We start from the raw sequence: 20,139 nt of genomic DNA on the forward strand, positions 1-20,139 counted from the left end.
TTAGATTTAAACCACGACATTAATTCTATAAACTTTGTGTAAGGCTTCTCTATCCCTATCAGAATTTTTTCCATAGAAGCAATTCCACTCAAAATTATATAAAATTAAAAATAAATAATGCCTGATTTGTCAAAATGATTGCAAATTACCTATAAGCATATGTTGACAGGATAATAAATGATAAGGTGAGTATAATACTTTTTTTATTTGGTTCACTAGTATCAAGTGATATTTAGCATTTGTTTTCGCTTGGATGCATTAATGTTGATAGATAAGCTTACTTCCAAGAACAAAAAGTTATTAACAATTTACTTTAATTTTGTTCAGATATATACTGAATGATGATATGTATTTTATTGTTTACTTTTGCACCAACTAGTGAGAAGTCATTTATTCATCTCTGGTCCCTCTAGTCCATACACTTATAAAATGGTGATTTTTTTTCAACCATAATTTCAGTTTTAAAAATTGTTAAAAAAATGTTTTAGTGAAATTTGAACACATAACGAATTAATTTTTATTTTTCATCCTCAACTACTATGTTAAACACTTTTTATTAAATAAATAATAAATTTAATTAAATATTTTATTTTATTTTTAATAAATAGACTGCCCGAGGTAGCGGCCCTGTGGCCCTGCATAAACTATTGACATCATTTGAATTTCATGGTTATTAAGAATCACTCATCACTCTTTTATGTTACATAGAATTAATAATTTGTTATTTTGAATTGAATTTATTAATAATATGTAATTAATTAACTTTTAGAAGATGTCTAACGAAAGAATATAATATTTTGATAATTGAAATTTATAATTTTGATTTTAAATATTAATTTATGTATTTATAATATATAATAATAATAAATTTAAAATTAATGGAAAATATATCTAGTGACACATGAATATTATTTATAGACGTGATTTTATGTGTCGGTAAATATTATTACCGACATAAAGTTATCTTTTACCGCCATAAATTTATGGTGAATCTCTTTACTGACACATTAGTATCCCTTACCGGCATAAATGTATGTGTCGGAAAATACTTTTGTCGACTCCATTTTTATAGGCGCTAATTTAAGTGCTGGTAAAAATTGTGTTGGCGCATATATATATATGCCGGAAAACTATATTTTGTTTGCCGGAAATGTTATTTTTGTTGTAGTGGTCATTTAAACTTGTCAAACTTTTATTGACGAGTAACAACGATAAATAATGTATATCGCTTTAAAAAGTGGCGACGAGACCAATGTTAGTGATTGGGGAGACTGCCTCGTCACTAAAAAGTAAATATTTAGATAATTTTGATGAATAGATATTTGTCTTGTTTATGTTATTCTTTTTCTTTTATATGGATATTAGCTACCCCTTATTTAAGACAATAATATTTATGTGAGAAAGGGGAAGAAGGGCTCTCAATGAAGATAGATGACATGCGAAAATCTTCAGGCTGAAATTGTTAGATTTGAATGTAATCTCTTCTGATTATAATCTCTATTTTTTTGAATGTATGAATGTTACTAATCAGTTTTTTTAGAGTTTTTTTGATTGTCATCCTTAATCATAGTTAGGGTTTGTTTATTTTTGATTTCTAACTCTCCAACTTTTAAAATTTTAATGAAATAGTTTTAACCATTTTTTAAAAAAAAAAATTATTTATATAGTTAACCATTATTTATTTTGGAATGACATGCATACTAACATTATTTTGTTGGACAGTTGATTTTGATAAATAAACATACAAAAGTATGCAAAATCAGGTCTTCATTTAGATGTGCTTTTTTATCCTCTCATAAACATCTTTATACCAAATGTTTCTAAATTTGTATCTCAATAGTATTTGTAATTTTTTATAATTGAGACACAAAATCTTTCTTAAAGAAGCTATTTTAGATATTTTTAAACATATTGAAATTTGAAAATACAAATTCATCTCATACATATTACCAATCCAATGCATCATATTAACAAATAGGTAGATAAGTAGTAGTGATAATCTTATGTAGTGCAATAATAATAACGTCAACACCTTAAAGAAAAACAATTAAAATTCAAGCACACATTATAAGAACAAATAGGCACATAAATAGTGTTTCACATCATGTGCTTTTCTTCCTCTTCAAGAACCCAAGAACAGACTGAGCAGTGCAATAAGCAATGGCTTGGACAGTAACCATAGGATTCATACCTAATGCAGTTGGAAAAACACTTGTATCCCCTACATACAACCCTTCCACCTCCCAAGTCTCCCCCGTCTGACTCACAACCGAGTTAATCGGGTCCAACCCCATACGACAACTCCCCATCTGATGAGCCGAACATATGGGTGAAGACCGACCCTTCACTGCCTCCATACTCTCCTCCTTCACGAACCTCTCAAACTCGTGAGAGCTCGAAGTCTTCACGTTCAAAACTCTTCCGATTTTATCGTGAGTCCCAATCTCCTCTGCCCCGGCTGCAGCCAATATCCTCAAAACCTTCTCCAATCCTTTCTGAAGCCTCTCTTCATCGGAACTTTCCAACGAATAAGTTATAGAGCTCGGAGATGATATTGTCCCTGAACTCGTGTCCCTAGCGAGAGCAAAAACATGGGCTGTTCTCGAAAACCTTAGCATTCGCGTCTTGAAGTCGGCTCCGGATATCCATGGCATAAGAACCGAGAACATACCTATTGGAATATATTGCATTATGATATTAGAATAATATCAATTTTAGTTATCATGATATGTTTTGATTCGGTTTATATTTCTTTACGTACGTTTTAGAATTTGATATTAAAGTTTCATTTTGTTAAATGTATGACAAGTCATGCCACAAATTGATTTATATTGGTGGATTATATTGACATTAATATTTACAATCTCCACGAGTCAGATGTTAAAATAAAAAAAAAAAAAAAACGTCTCAATTCTTAAAACAAAACTTGTAATATTAATATAATTAAGAAAATATTATGTTTGATCTATTGTTATAATTATCTATTTACTATGTTATTCAATTTGAATTTTAAATCTTGTAATTAACTATATAAGGGAAAATAAGTCTTATGTTTACATTACCATATATACAATTTCTTAGTCTTGATGACCTCAATGAATTTGATCGAAACCGACCAAATTACCATAAAAGAAAAAACCTAGATATTTTAGAATTGATTACTCAAATTATAATACCTTTTTAAATCTAAGGTCTTAGTTATGAATTTTTTAAGTCATTATTATTTAATATCATATTGTAATCTATGTTTTTTACAACATAGTAAAGTATTTTTAGTTAAGATTATTTACATATTTTGTATTTAATATTATTAGCAGTTCTGAATTTATAATAAGTGATATAATTCTATTTTATGATACTATTTATTAAAATTTATATTTTCTTTATACTCTTCTACGTAAGAGTACTGTTTAATATTTAGTTTCAACCAAATATCCGATCAAATTTAAATTTTATTTTCGATTTTAAATCGAATTTTAAATTATTTCGATTCAAATACGGTTTCCGAAATTATTTTTTATTATTTATATATTTTATTAAATATTATATAATTTATTACATATGATTAATTAATTCTATATATAAATAAATAAATAAATAAACAAATTAGATCGAATTGAGTTCAATATTATTAAAATTTATTCGAAATCGGTTTGGTTTACGAATTAAATAAAAAATTAAAAAATTAAAAAAAGAAAAAACTGAAACCGAGGAAATTGAATACCGAAAAACGAAAAGATGGGTGTTATTGACAATTTATTTTTATTATAATATATATATATATACTTATTTATTTAGTAGATAACTAATATCACATCCTAACGTTTTTTATTATAAGGATTTTAATTAAAAATTAAATATATAATACTTTTAAATTAAGTAATATTTAATAACTTTTATCACATAATTTAATATATTAAGAATTTATTTAATATAAGTATATTTGATAACGTATATTTATAATTACTTATTTCTATAAACATAAAAAGAAAAAAAGATATGATCAAAATGAAAAGATAAAATATCAACTTTTAAAAGAAAAATAAATATGTTCTTAAAAAAAAAAAATCACCAAAATAAGGAAAATTATCTTTCTAAATTTAACAAAATTATTGTATTTTTCATTTTTTTTCATACTAGTACAACTAACTTGTTTTTCTTCTATTTAATTATAATTTTATAAATTTTTAATGTTATTGGATTAATTTTAAATATTATCTAAAAAAATAAAAATATAATTATATCTAAACTAATTATAAAATATAGATAATAGATAAAAATATATATTAACAAATATTAGTATTTATTTTTATTTAATTATTGAAATTATTAATTAATATATTAAATATTGAAATTATTAAATAAATTTAAAATTTTATCAAACATTTACTTTTTCTTAAATTAGTCTAGTAAATTAATATATTTAAATTTTAAAATTAGTCTCATAAATTAATATATTTAAATTTTACTATACCTGGATGGAGAGCCGGTGTTTGAATCAAACTTCCATATCCCGACTTATCAAAGTCGGCGGCTACAGTTGACATTGCAGTCATTATTCCACCCTCATAGCTCCTCTTACCCGGTTCGGGCCATGTGTTAGGAAAGTAACCCCACGCCATAGAAACTGGATGTAAATGAAGGTTTTTTCCAATATTAGGGTTTTTCAAACCACTCCTTTTGAGTAAATAAGGTGTATTAAGAGCTCCACCAGCTATAATTGTCACTTTTGATTCCACATTATATATTTCTTTTACTCCATTGTACTTAAACTCAAACACAACACCACAAGCCTTTCCTCTTTTCAATCCCTTGTCTCTCTTTTGTATAACTTTTATAGCTTCGGATCTTGGAAGAATTACGCCGTTTCCTGACTTTACTAAATCGACAAGCCAAGTTTCCGATGTACCTATATATATAGAGAGAGATGGATTCAAGAATTAGAGTTACGATGAGTTGAAAATATTTGTGTATGATATTAAGAAAATTAAGGGAAAATTATGAATAAAACTTGTTGATTTTTGTCCTTTTTTTAATTATAGAATCAAATATAGAATAAAATTGAAAAAATTAGAAAATTATATTGTATTTTTCTTTTTTTTTTTTTTTAGATAAAATCCACGTGAGCTTAACATAGATTTTCTAATGAACTGATTTAAAAATTCGAGTTTTGTGAACTTGAAAAAAAAAAGTTGAGTACGCTTAAAAATTAAGGAGAAAATTATGGATAAAACTAGAAGGTATAAATGTAAATTTTGTCTTTTTGTTTAAAAAAAAAGATAAAAAGAACTATTGTATTAAATTAAAAATTTAAGAAATTTGAGAGTAATGTCACATTTGTACCAAAAAATTATTTTAATGAGATTCAGCTCACCCGAACCCCTACATAGATTCACCTCTTGATCTTACCGATATACCGATATATAGAGACTCATAACTTAGTGGTAAAGCTTACAAAGAAAATGAATTCAATTCTTCACACCATGACCATTTAAAATAAGGTGTTTTTTTTATGTACCTTTCTTTTTTCCATCTTTACAGCCGAGGCAACACCAGCCGCAGTAATGATCAGAGGTCGAATTTCGAGGGATGTTTTTAACCGGGTAACCTAATTCTTGACATCCTTTTCTTAAAACTTCATTATTGAACCCTTCATTGTCAACACTAGATTGAACTCCCATTTTGTCGCAAACAGTTTGAACAGCTTCTTTGTAGAGTTTACTATCGAAAAGTTCAAGGCCATAGTTTTCACTCCATTCTTTGATAACATGTTGAGGAGTTGGAATGGAGGCTGACCAATTAATGGTTGATCCACCACCAACTGTTGAACCAGCAAGAACGAGAAGGCTCATGTTATCTGTTGAAAGTAAGCCATTTCCTTGGTACATTTGATCCATAGTGTTTCCTTCAAGGAGGGAAAGACTTTGTCTTGCAAAATACTTACCCTTTTCAAGGACAACCACTTTGTAACCAGCATTGGCTAATATTCCAGCGATTACGCCGCCACCTGATCCTGAACCAACTACAACTGCGTCGCATTTGATGGTGAAAGTTGGGGAATTTGGTTGGTTTGGGGGAGTTGGGAAGGATATGGGGAATTTGGAATGACGGAGGGCTTCGGCTACTATTTGGTGGGGTTGTTTAAGATTTATGATGCCTTTGTAAAGGGGTCCAAAGAGGTCTTCTTTGTTGATAGGTTCATCATGCTCTTGTTGTTCATCTTGATTTTGTATGAGATTTGGTAATGGAGGAGCTGATTCTTTGGACTTTTGAAATTTTGATTTTTGTTCTGGATCAGGCCCACAATAGCCTATTGCTTTCCAAGATTGGTTTTCATTCTTCTCATTCACCTGTAATAAAATAAGAAAGAAATAAGAAATTGGTAGAGGATCGATATGATTATATTTGAATAATCAAAATAACACTAATGCCTGCCATGGTACCAATAATTTTTTTTTTGTAATAACAAGGTATGAATCCAACATCATCATATAATCATATATTAATATGACATTTAACCAATTAAAATAAGTCAATTCTGTTAGTATAATTTGAACTATTATTATTTTTTAATATAACCTAAAATATACTATTGAAATAAAAAATAAAAATAATTTTATTTTTTCACTCAAGTACCCAATGGACATGTTTTCACTATAATATGAAATTTATACGAAATCTCCCAAAAATATCTTATCAACATGCTTAGTACTCTAGCTATGTCGAGGAAGAAATTCACCATGTATCCCCACTAAAATAGTTCAGTGGTAAAATTTGTCTTAAAAACTAAAAAAGTCGCGAGTTCAATTTTATCTGAAAACGTTTTGAGTTAAAGTGAAAATTATGATTGTAGGGTGTCATTCTGGTTTTTCTTTAGAAATTACTTAATTTAGACTTAAAAACCAATCTATATATTGTTAAAAAAAAACATTTAAAATATACTAATAGTACTCCTATATTGTTAAAAAAAAAACTTTTAAAATATACTAATAGTACTCTAGTGGGTTTTAAGATAAATGTTTTATATTTTGTCTTTGGTTTGATTCATTTTCCCAAATGCATTTTTTTTTACATTAATTTAAAACCCCTAAAATTTGTGTTTAAACTATGTTCAACTCCTAATTCTATTTTTTTTTTTGTTCTTCTTAATTCCATTCAAGAATTCTAAATCGACTGGATAGCTAGATTGAGGCAAAGATCTCTCGTGATAAAAGGTGACAACCTGCTCCTATTATCATTTGATGGTCCATTTCACTTTAGTGAATTTAAAAATCTTTGATACATGCAAGACTACCTAATTGCTAGATAGAGCTTTTGCTTAATATGTTCTTGTAACTCTTTTATCAATTTTTCTATGACATTTATATAAAATGATGGTATTAAAAGAAATAATGGATCACTCATTGACCTAAATTGTTACATCAACTATCTTCTTAATAACTATTTATATAACTCCAATAAATTGTTATTTAAATTGTTGTCATATTATTCAATTAGTAAAATTAATCATGGTTAAATGTAAAATTTTATTTTAATTTTTATTTTTGTTTGAATTGAAGGAAAACTAGAATGACTCCTATAACTATGGACTTTTACTTAAATTCAAACTCTCAGATAGAATCGAACCCGTAATTTTTTGGTCTCTTAAGCCGACTATTACTACCGGACTATTTTGGTAGTGTATAAATTTCAGATTGATTCTCACTAAAAACCTTCTAATTAAATTGGGATTCATAATTATTACTCTATCTGAAAATATATTCTGATAAAAAAATATCCTGAATATTAATGTTAAACTTATTAGAACATTGAGGAAAGAAATAGTATTAATTAATAGTGAGGGAATTGGAGTTTTTTAAGTGATTCAATTTTATGGTTATTATGGGCTCAACTAGATATAAGTTACTATATAAACTTGGCAGAAAATGTTATCTTTTATGTGCCAAAACAAAATTGGCATAATATCAATTTTCTTTTAAAAAATAAAATAAAGAATTATTCTAGCTCCTCAATAAGTTATTTAAACTGTTTTTCTTTTCTTTTCTTTTTTTAGGGACAAAAGAAGGTAGATATTCAAGTCCTAGCCTCATGGGGTCCCGAGTTCGAACTCGTCAGACAACAAGTTTCGTTCGTCTATTTAAATTGGTTAAATAGATTTACGGGTTATATGCTTAACCCGCAAAGATTAGTCGCATTCCAAAGAAGAAGTGCAATCTATTGTTTTAGAAAAAAAGTTAATCTTAATAGTATATAGTATATTTATATAAATGATAAGATTATAATGTATGTTGTATAGGTTATTTTTATTTGGTTTGAATTATATATATATAAAAGTTATATATTTATAATTTTGTTTTAATAATATAAGGATGTAGTATAAGAATTAAATATAATTTTATGTTTTAGTTAAATAAAGTAAAAATATGAGATTGAAATTATTTTTTAGATTATTATTATTTTAATTAATTATTATTACAAATTAGTGTATACTATTTAATATTTAATTATTATATTTAAAAATTAATTATATTTTAATTAAAATATAAAAAAAAATTATAATATAAACTTGTATGTGAATTATATTTATTTAAATGGAATGTTATTAATTAGATGTAATAAATAGAATAAAATTAATAATATATATAAACAAATTATATTAGTTATAATTTAATTAAATTATAATAATAATTAATAAAATAATCATTATTTTTATAAGTATAATTTTTAATAATGAAATTAAAATTATTATATGATATATTATATTAATAATATATATATTATATAATTATAAGTTATAAATAATAATAATAATAATATTAATAAAGGGGTATAATCCAAAATTAAAAGTTAAGTGGTAAAACAAATTAGCTAAGATACGATTTTATGCTGTATAAGATATAAATTGTATATGGGCTATAAATTTGTTCTAACATGAAAAACATATCAAATACCATATAAAAACAATATATATATTATATATATATTATATATATATATATATATTATATATATATATTATATATATATTATATATATTATATATATATATTATATATATATATTATATATATATATAATATATATACTCTAACCAAAAGTTTTTAAGGTGAATTTGATAAATTAAAAAAAAATGAAGTGTTCATATTTTAATACTTAGTTTTTAGTGTTAATTTAAAAAGGAAAAATAAGTGTTAGAATAAACTAAATAAATTGGTATATAAAAGTTGATTTGATCAAATTAATGTAAAACTAATAATAGAAAGTTACTTAAAGACTATTTTATTGTTATATTGACTTAATTTAATTATATTATGAGATTACCAAGAACAATTAGCTGAATTTAAAAAATTTAAGTGATTTTAAATAATATTTATCAAATTATTTTAATCACTTAATTTTCAAATTAAGTATTAACAATGTGTTTATTCTGAAAAGAGAAAATACTAGCAGAAGTTTTCAATATTTGTATAGGTTCATTCAAAGTGTACAAATTTGGGATGACGTGTATTCATTCAAAAACAAGTTTAGCTTAATTAATTTGAGCTGAACTAAATGATTTTAAATAATTTATTTTAAATAAGTTTTTCATTTATCAAATTAAGTGTTAAATTATATGTTTAGTCTAAACAAAACCCATCAGCAATTTTCAGTATTTTTATCTTCATTGGAAAGTGTACAAATTTCTTCATATAAAATTTAATAATAAAAAAACCTTTAATTATATTAACTCAATTATAGGCCACCCATCATCATATTGAATAAGAAAGAATTCATAATTAATTATGCAGCTGCCCACATTTAATTTTGAGTGAAAAATACCTTTCATCTCACTATCAAATTATTTGAAATATTTAATTCCATGTGGTTATTATATGTCTGCTGCTCATAGAAAAATTCGACAAGTATTAATTACATAAGGACGTTCTGATTGAAACTTTATCTATCTTTATTGCTATTTTAGTTTTAATTTAACATTTATTTGAGTATATGTCTTTATATCAATACACAATAAATATATATATATATAATTAGACAAAGACAATACCTAAAATGTAGGAGTCACTTACACCTCCTGGTACATTGACAATTGGCCTGTAACTTTCTAATTTAATTTGTGGGATCTTATAAGACATTTTAAGGATTTTTTTTTTTTTGAAAAAATTGTGTGGCTTGTTGTTAGGAAATAATTATTTGGGGATAATTTAGACTAAGATCCCATCATTACTGCTAAATTGTGAAATCTTTTAAAATTTTTGAAAATGAGAGTTTGTTAGATTTACATATCATGGGAGAAGAAATATGTTTGTACCTTGTACTTATTTGGTAAGGTTTATTTGAAAAATAAGTTAGTTGTTTAAATAATTCATTATTTTCTCACATATCTTTTCATCGGTTAAATTATAAATATTAAATAATTTTATATAAAAAAGTTAGATATTTTATATTAAACATTATTACATTTTAAGTATTTTTTTTTATCAATAACTTAATTTTTCCTAATCTCTTATCAAATACAATTATTTAAATAATCTAATCTAATTGAGTGATTATTTGATGGATTTGAAATTAACAAAGTGTTAAAAAGGAATTACAAGACCGGAACTTATGTTTAGATGAACCCTATCTTACTTTCTTAGTAGTATTTTTAATCTTCACTCTATTTTATACTAGTAAAAAAACGTGTTTAACTATTAAAAAATCATAGTGGTTATAAAAACAAATTGTGATTAGAGGTCTAATTATGATATTTATCGTAACTAAAAGAAACTTGGTTTTTGTCGTTACAAGTTTAATTGTAGTGAATATTATAGAATTAATTTAATTTTATTTGAAATCTATAATAAATGTGAAACTAAAAGATCATGCACAATGATTATTTTTTAAAAAAGGGTATAACATTGTTGGACTAGTACAAGCTATTTTAATAGTAGATAAACAAAATTAGGTCCAACTTTACCTCATGTTATATAAGTTTGAAATTAGTCTCCCTAGTTACAACATATAAGATTTTTTTACACTCTTTAGTTTCTATTTTCTAGTTATACCCTTTTTAATATTAATATAATTTGTTATTATATAACAAATTATATTTATTTTAATATTATATAATTATAAATATTAAAATTTAATTATTAATAAAATTATATTGAATTACAATTAATATTATTATTTATGATAATATAATTAAATAATAAATAGGTTCCATTTTAAGATATGTTAAAGATAGATGAGTTCTCCTCTCTTTTAGCCTAACGACAACATGATGCTGATATCAAAGTCTTTCTGAGGTTCTGGGTTCGAGTCTGTCAGATGACAAGTTCCGCTCGTCTGGTTAAATTGATTAAGTAGATTTGATGTTTATGTGCTCAACTCGCGGAGATTAATCGCACTCCGAAGTAAAAATATAACTCAACGATCTAAAAAAAAGTAAAAAAATAAAAGATAGATGAAGTTGTTGGAACCATGTATAATATGAGAAGGAGGGTTTTCAATACAATGTTCACTTCAATAGAACTTTGGCTGACATGGAAGGATCAATTGCTCTCTAAGTTGCATGGAAGGAGTATTCACCCTCTCACGTGAAGGACATTTGAGGGAGGAGTGACATTTATAAATTCAAGGTTATTCATTGTTAGTCTTGCTTGTTAAGGAATGAGCTTAATCGTTTTCTTGGGATGGTGACATCTTTACTAATGACATAAGAAAAAGAAGTCTCAATTCATTTGTTTTTGACACAATCGTGCTTAGAAAGTGATTGCGATATAACTTTATTGTAATATTCTTATCTTTATTGGATCATATTTCGGTATTTCTGGGCGTTAGCAAAGAAAACTGATTCTTTATGGTTCATACAGGATTTTTAAAACATGAAAACAGCACTTGGACTTGCAAAATTAAAGAGGGGATGGCTTGGTCCCTCAAGAAAATTCTTAAATTACAAAAGCATGCGGGACAAATGATTGATATTTTCTTTGGTGATGGGAATTGTACTCTCTTTTGGCATGACCCATAGTTTGAAGGAAACCGATTCTAATTATGATGGAGTTCAATGGAGCGCATATTAGAAGAGAATGTATTGATGCTAGGATGAGCGAAGTGAAGAATGGTGAATGCAACACACACTTTTGATTCCAATAGGTGTGAGAATTCTTGAAAATCTAAATATCCTACTATTTTATGATCGTATTAATGTGCATAGTTGGACTGTGGAGCTTAATGGAAAATTCAATGCGAACTTAGCTTGGAATGTTATACGGGAAAGTGGACAGGCTGTTAGTTGGTTTCATTGTGTTTGGTCTCCCAAAGTTATCCCTAGGCATCAAGTGGTGCTTTTGCTATTCTCAAAGGCTATCCACTAGGGATCGAATAAAGATATACATGGAAATTCCTGATATAAAATGTTTTTTATATGTAGGAGAGGAAGAAACTATGAACATCTATTTGGTTGATGCCCTTTTGTCTCTATGTTATAGGGAAATTTGTCAAGATTATGTGTATTCCAAATATTATGGGTGAATGGAAAAACATCATGGATCACGCGCTTTTAAAGGCAAAATGTAATCAATTTTTCTCTAATATTTTATTGTCTATCATATTTGGGCAGAGCAAAATGCAAAGGTGTTTACCAGAGTTAGAATTGATGTGCAGCAAGTGTGGAAGAACATGATATTTGATGGCTATTCATTCATGCACACATGGAGAATAATCCCTATAAGTGAGCTCAATTGAGTTTTATGCGAAAGTTGGAGAATCTCATTTCATGGAATTATGCAAACTAAAGACTATAAGGCGAGATAGGTGAAGGTTGTTTTATAGTGTTTGTTTGAATTTTTTTTTTCAAAATAGTGAATGTTGTTTTATTTTGATGTATTTGATTTCTTTCAAGTAAGACAAATGTTTGTTTTGTCTTTACCTCAAATTCATGTTTTTTTTTCTCTTTTAGTTTTTTCTTAATTGGATGGTGCTTATTGTTCTAAAAAATGTTATTTTTCTTTTTTCTAACTACATTATTTTCTTTTGATTATGTCTTTTTCTTATCTAATTTAATTTTTGTTTTCCTTATAATATATAGTTTTGTGTTATCTCAACATTTATTTAAAACAATATTTTGTTATTTTTTTAAATGTTAACTTCTAATTTAAAAATATATATAATTAAATTATTTATTGATAAACTAATCAAATTGGCATAAAAATGCAAAAAGACCACTATTCTAAGTCAAAAATAATATTCTAAGTCAAAAGTATTGAAATGATTGAAAACAACTTAAAGTTCGAAGTTCATATTAAAAGTTAAGTCAAATTGAATATTGTCTGATATCATTAGGAGTTTTCATTCTTTTTAAGCGTTAAAGTGACTATTATTGATTTTATCACGATGATGAATATGAATTTGATATCCTCTTTAACGACTCTTTTATGAAATATTGATACCATAATTCTTACAAATGTGAGTTTTTTCCATACATTTCACTCATTCAATATGAATGGTATAATCTCAAATAGGGACTCATTCTACAAACAATCCATCACTCCACCATCACAATTTAAGGGTTCTATGATTTAGGGGTTGTTAGTAGGAGTGATAAAAATTATTGATATTATAGGCATATCGAAAATACCGTATCGCAAATTATTAAAAATATCATTTTTTAAGGTATACCGAAAAAAAGGTAAGGTATGATACCGTTACCGAAATTATTGGTACGGTAAAGTTATGAAATTTTTAAAATTTGGTATATCGAGATATATCGAAATACCGAAATAGTATTTATAAATTAAAATATAATATATATATATATATAATACTTTATAAGGAAATAATTAAATAAATTTGATATTAAATTAATTATAAAAATATATTTTTTGAATAATATCAAAAATATAATTATACTAAAATATTATTCAATATATGATATCTCTAACTTACCGATGTGATTATTAATTTTTTTTAATTTAATATATTTTTTAGGTATCAAAAGTATAATACCGATATCGTACCGAAATTAAGCTATACTGAAATCAAGATAAGGTAAGTGTATGAATTTTTTGTATACCGAAATTAAGGTATATCGAAATCAAGGTATACTAAAATCAATGTAAGGTAAAGTATGCATTTTTGTATACCGAAATTTTCGGTAAGGTATAAGGTATGAATAAAATATTAAGGTACACCGTACCGACCCACCGTTAATTGTTAGGACTCGTATGATAAGGGGTTGTTAGGAATCGTACATAATCATTACACAAAAAATCATTATTTCTCTCCATGTTTTTCATATAAATTATTGTCTATATTGTGTTTTATAGCTAATATAATATAAAACAATGGTTAAAAATGCATATTTTCTAAGAAGAAAATCGCATATTCAACCCTAGTTAAGGCATTTCAAAACTATTGTATGGTCAATAAAATATAGTCTCTTAAAGCATTAGTTTTCTTTCATGTTGGTAAAAAATAACCAATATTATGAAAAAACTACAAATTTGTTTTATTTTTAACAATTATTGCATCATGTATTATTGATCATTTTATATATGTATATGTGGCTAACCACTAACCACTTGCTAGACCGTGGCTAAAAATGCATACTGTCCTACTTCTGCTAAGATGCGAATTTAATGAACAAACATGCATCTACCCCACAATAAGAAATAAAAGTCTCATGTAAATATAGATGAGGATGACTTAAATTTGTATACGTACACATCAACAAACATGAACAATCAAGTTGTCCACCATATAATTAAACAGCCTTACCATCTAACATATAAAAAGTCTTTTATGTTAAATATAGATGCATCAAATAATAATTAAAATAGATTTAGATATAAAACTTCATATTTATTAAAATGTTATCCCGCAAATTCAAAACATAGCAGGTCCCTATTTCGTGGTGTAACTAGGAATGACAATGTGTACACGTATATCCGATATCCGTAGGTACCCGATGGTCGGGTTCGGAATTGAGTATTTTAAATCGGGGTTTAAGTCGGGGCTGGGGAGTGAAAATGATTACCCGATCGTGTTCGGGATCGGGGATGGAGAGTATGTAAAACCCAAACCCGATACCCGAGATATTAATATTATATATATATATTAAAATTAAAATGGCTTTTCAAATTTCAATCAATACCATCATTACAAATTTACATTAAATATATTAATTAATTAGTTATATCAACACCCAACGATCTACCCACTCCACCACGCCATCATTAATTTAATTAATTTAATTTATATTCCTCATTACTCTTAATCTTCTATTTATTTAATAACAAAATAGTTTCCCTCTCTATTCATTTCTTATTTTAAAGATTAACTTTTCTTATCTTTATTTTGTTTCAACATTTTTTTCTAATTTTTGTTGAACTTCTCTCTAATTCTTGTTGAAGTGCGTGTATGTATATTGTTCAACTTTTACAATATAACTATACAAGTAAGTAATATTTTCATATGTGTTTTTAATATTTAGTATTTAGTATATTTAGAAAATAATAAATAAAAATTCATATTTTAATCAGGTAATAGGGTACCCGTCGGATATCGGGTACCCGGCGAATCGGGAATGGGGATACAAATAGATATACCCGTCGTGTTTGGGGTCGGGGATGGGTAATAAAATAAAAATTGGGTTCAGGGATGGATACTTCACTACCCGGCGGGTAGGGTACCCGTTGCCATTCCTAGGTGCAACAATTCTTGGGTCTTGTTCGGTAGAGATTATTTAAATAACTTATAGATAAAAAATGATAATTGGTGATGATTTTGAGGAGGTGGAGATGTTTTTTGATAAAAAAAATTTTAATAATAATTTAAAACAAATTATATTTTAATATTTTGATTAATGAATTGATTAATTTTAATAAAGGGAGGAAAATGATATTTAATTTTTTTTTTAGTTATTTGAATATCCAAAACTGAGGAGGGTCTGATTAAGTGGAGGAGCTTATGGAATAAAGTTTTGAGGAAATACATAAGAACTTGTTTGAAATTTTTTTAATAGGTGTATTATAAATAAAAATTTTGTTTGATAAAAAATTATGATATTGGAGTTTTTAATATGTTGAATTATTATATTGTCTTTATGTATTTAAATTTTATAAAAAAATATAAAAATAATTAGTATTTTGATTGATAAATTAAGTGATTTAATATATATAATTAAAAAAATATGATGAAATGCTTAAAGTTTGAGTAAAAATCACATAAAAAAATTCACATGAGCTCTAAGAAAATATATTTTAAGACCCTAATTAAACTAAATTTTTGCTTTTTAAAAATGATTTTATAAAAACATATTTAATCCATTAGTACAAAGAGTAATGTTACTTTTTCTTAAGTATAACTTTACAAAGAGTTTTACTAAAATGATCAAAAGTCTCATTTTTTTTTATTTACATAAAGAGTTGTCTTGGAGTTATGAGAGTAAAATATTATACTAAGTTGATTTTCAAATTTTGAAACTATTTAAAATTTATGTATTTTAAAATAAAACTACATAAAACAGAGGCATAGTTGACCTGAATAAAAATTTGGTATAATAATCAGTTTACATAATCAAGTTGAGCACAATGTCTTAAAAAATAATAAATTTAATCAATAAATTAATAAAAATAAAATAAAATTTATTCACCTATTTTTAGTTTTATTTTATTATTTTCACCTTAAACAATATAAGAAAAATAATATTAAACAAAGATGAATAATAAAAAACAATAGAAGATAACAAGTCCAAAACTACGATAACACTAAAAGTCTAATGTAATTTCGTTAAATTCTTCGTGTTTATTTTTAAAATTTTACGATTTTAAAGAGTTTTGATCTAGATAAATTTTAATCTAAACAAATTCTTACAATTTTAAATTTACGATAATAAAATATTACAATTTTATTCGTTTTAAAATAATTTTAATTTTACGATTTTATATTATTATATGGAAAGAAAAAAAAATGTGAATCATATTTATAAATCTTAATTTTTTTATTATTTATCTAAAAAAATAAATTAATGTAACTAATATTATAAATATATATTTTTTTACGTTATTTATTAATTATTAATTTTTGAAAATGATAGAAGTATAAAAATACTTAATTATATATATATATAATAATAATAATAATAATATTTTTATAAAATAATTTTTTATAGAATTAAATGAGAACTAACTTGAGACCCCTCAGTCATGCCCCGCTTAAACTTAAAGAGTTTATAGATGAAATCGAATCCGTGAATATTTTGGTCTCTTAAGCCGACTCTTACATGCTAGTTATAAAGTAAACTCGTTTTTGTTCGGTATGAGTTTTTCAAATAATTCCATACAAATCAAACATCATTTCACCCCACTCATTAATTACATCATTCAATTTATTAACCAAAATATTAAAATACTATTTATTTTAAATTATTATTATTTATATATATTAATAAATTTTAAGTATTTTTATCAAAATAAATTACTTATCATTCATTATTATTCTTTCTTGATTTTATAACATTTTTTATTTTATCTTTATTAAATGAAATTATAAAACAAAATTAATCCAAAATTAAGAATTGTGGATAGGATCTTTTAACAAGTGGTATATCACCTATACATTTAGGTTAGTGGACCAAAACATTAACAATATTCAGGATATTGAAATTATGGATCCCAATGGATGGTACACGCAGAAAGTTGTTGTGTATGAAATTTTGACTTTTTTGGCATTGTTAATTTGGTAGTGAAAGAAGGAGAGATTATATATATTTATTTTTGTTTTGTTTTGGTTAATTTATGATTTTTTGGATTTTAATTTTTTTAGAATTTATTTGATATAAATATTTTAGTTTTTTTTTTTTATAATTTATAGGTACTTTTATCTTTTAATTTTTTTTTTATTTTCGTTAGATTTAAATAATATTTTATTATATATAATTATTTTTTAAAATAATTAACTTTAAAATGTATATTCCAATCTTTTAAAATTATTATTATTATTATTATTTATCTAGTAGCTACTTTTTTTTTACAAATTTTATAAATCATATATCATTGATGATTTTCAACTACATATTTTTTTTAGTTCATTCTAAATATTATCTTTATTATTTACGAGTCGACCCTAACATGTATTGCTATAATCGTATTTAAAATGTTAATACATAGTTGCGGTAATCACTTATTCTGTTGGACGATTTTTTATTCTTTTATCTGTCCAAAATTGAATTTGAAAGATTTTTATTATATTTAATTATATAGAAATTTAGTTAAAATTTTATTTTACTAAATTTCTTTGGTTTCATAACATATATATTTTTTAATATTTCATTTTATACATATAAATATAATAGTGACTTTTTTTCGGGAGCTTTAAGGTTAGGGCAAAGGTGGGGTTAAAAAAGATGCAATAGAAAAGTCACATCATTTCTTAATTTATTTATATTAATTATTTTTTTCTTAATAAAAAAAAGGGGTTAAATTCACGTTTTGTTCATAATTTTTTCTTTATTTTATTCCACCCATCCTAAAATAATTTTAAATACATTTTAATATTTTTTTAAACACACCCTGAGTTGTAATTTCTGAATATGTCCATGCGTGCACCTACTTTTTAAGGATGTAGGACATAAAAACCTATGGCCAGTATGGCAGTATATTAAGGTTATTAGACATTAATTATTAAAATATTTCACATATTAATTGTGTGAAGTGTGATGAGCTGTTAATATGATTGACTATTATATATAAAAATAAAATCTATAGAGCATATTAAAAATAAATTGAGTGTGAATAATAAAACAATTGAAGAGAAAATATAAAAACATCTAAATTAATAGTATTCATATTTTGTCTATTGTGCCATTTTTTTTGTCTACTTCCTTTTCTTTTTTCCTTTTTCAAGTTTCTTGGTTATTTGATATTGGGATTTTTATTTTGTACTTATTTATTACTATTATGATATTCTTATAATTAATCTATTTCATTATTAATACTAAAATGAAAATAAAAATATGATAAGAATGTCTCTAACCTGGGTGAAGTAAGTGAGGAGTATGAGAAACTTCACGCTTGTAAAGAACATCCTAAGCTGGGGAATGAAGTTGTTAGCCCAATTTTGTAATATCTTTTCCCTCTTTCTTTGAGAAATTTGCGATAGCCTCAAAAAGTAAGGATATTTAGTCGATAAACTAAGCCTTCCACATAGCAAGAAAGTGCCTATCCATGTTGATAGAAGCCATAAGGTCAATAACATTAAGTACTTCTTCGGGTGATTCACTCGTCGTTCTATGAGCTCCGCCACCTAAAATAGGAATTCAAAATATTCACGTAACATTACAAATAAATTATTATAGTTTGTATTAAAACACAATAATATTGTTTAACTTATATACTATTTTTGTTCATTTTAAAATTCGGGCTTATATACATACAAGAAGAGGGGTCCCGGTCATTAGAGCGGAGGTTTTGAAGAATGCAACGGTTGAGTCGTCGAGGTTTAGTTTATCTGAAACATCGATGGAAGGGAGGAAGGCTTCGCAGAGAGCGGTTAAGGACTCCATAAGACGTGAGGAAAGATGAGTTTTTTGTGGCTTTTGATCATCATGACTGGAAAACCTTTGAGAATCGATGCTCCCAATTTCAATCAACACAGCTTGATCCATTAATCTTGGCCGAGAAAATGATGAGAATTATGTATAGTAACAAGTTGTGAATTGTGATAAGTAGGTCTTGATGTTATATATAGATAGCTAGCTACTAGGCCTAGGTCCATGGCATTAATGGGGATAGGTATATTTTAACAATCGTTTTGTAAAAAGTAACATTAATAGTCATGTACTATGAATAACAATAGATCGATTTACCTTTTTTTTACTCTTAACTAATTTCAAGATTTTTTTTATATTTTAATAATAGCATTTATGTATATATGATCATATGATATTTTAATAAATAACTATAAAATATAGATTTGACTAGATAGAGTTACTCTACCAGATTTAGATATCGGAACCTAAGGGAGATTGCAATTTAATCATCATCTCTAATTAGCTGGTTTTTTATTATTTAACTTTAAAATATACAAATTTAGAACTAGAGCTATGTTTTTGAAACATTTTAAGAGTTGTTAGAACTTAGAATGTTATTAATTAGT

At 25.4% G+C, this 20,139-nt stretch overlaps 1 protein-coding gene across 1 annotated transcript; it reads right to left on the bottom strand.

Annotated features, from left to right (window-relative positions):
* Nucleotides 1–1,878: 1,878 nt before the first annotated feature.
* On the bottom strand, nt 1,879–19,678 carry LOC124926737 (long-chain-alcohol oxidase FAO4A-like). The gene is made up of 5 exons (XM_047467021.1): nt 19,418–19,678; nt 19,018–19,287; nt 5,519–6,350; nt 4,475–4,909; nt 1,879–2,671 (listed from the first exon to the last, which is right to left on the bottom strand). Exons 1-5 carry the CDS (start codon nt 19,646–19,648, stop codon nt 2,103–2,105), a joined length of 2,337 nt encoding a protein of 778 aa, XP_047322977.1. The 5' UTR covers nt 19,649–19,678; the 3' UTR covers nt 1,879–2,102.
* Between the last annotated feature and the right edge of the window lie 461 nt (nt 19,679–20,139).

Source organism: Impatiens glandulifera, chromosome 2 (genome assembly GCF_907164915.1).
Source record: "Impatiens glandulifera chromosome 2, dImpGla2.1, whole genome shotgun sequence".
NCBI classification, from domain to species: domain Eukaryota; kingdom Viridiplantae; phylum Streptophyta; class Magnoliopsida; order Ericales; family Balsaminaceae; genus Impatiens; species Impatiens glandulifera.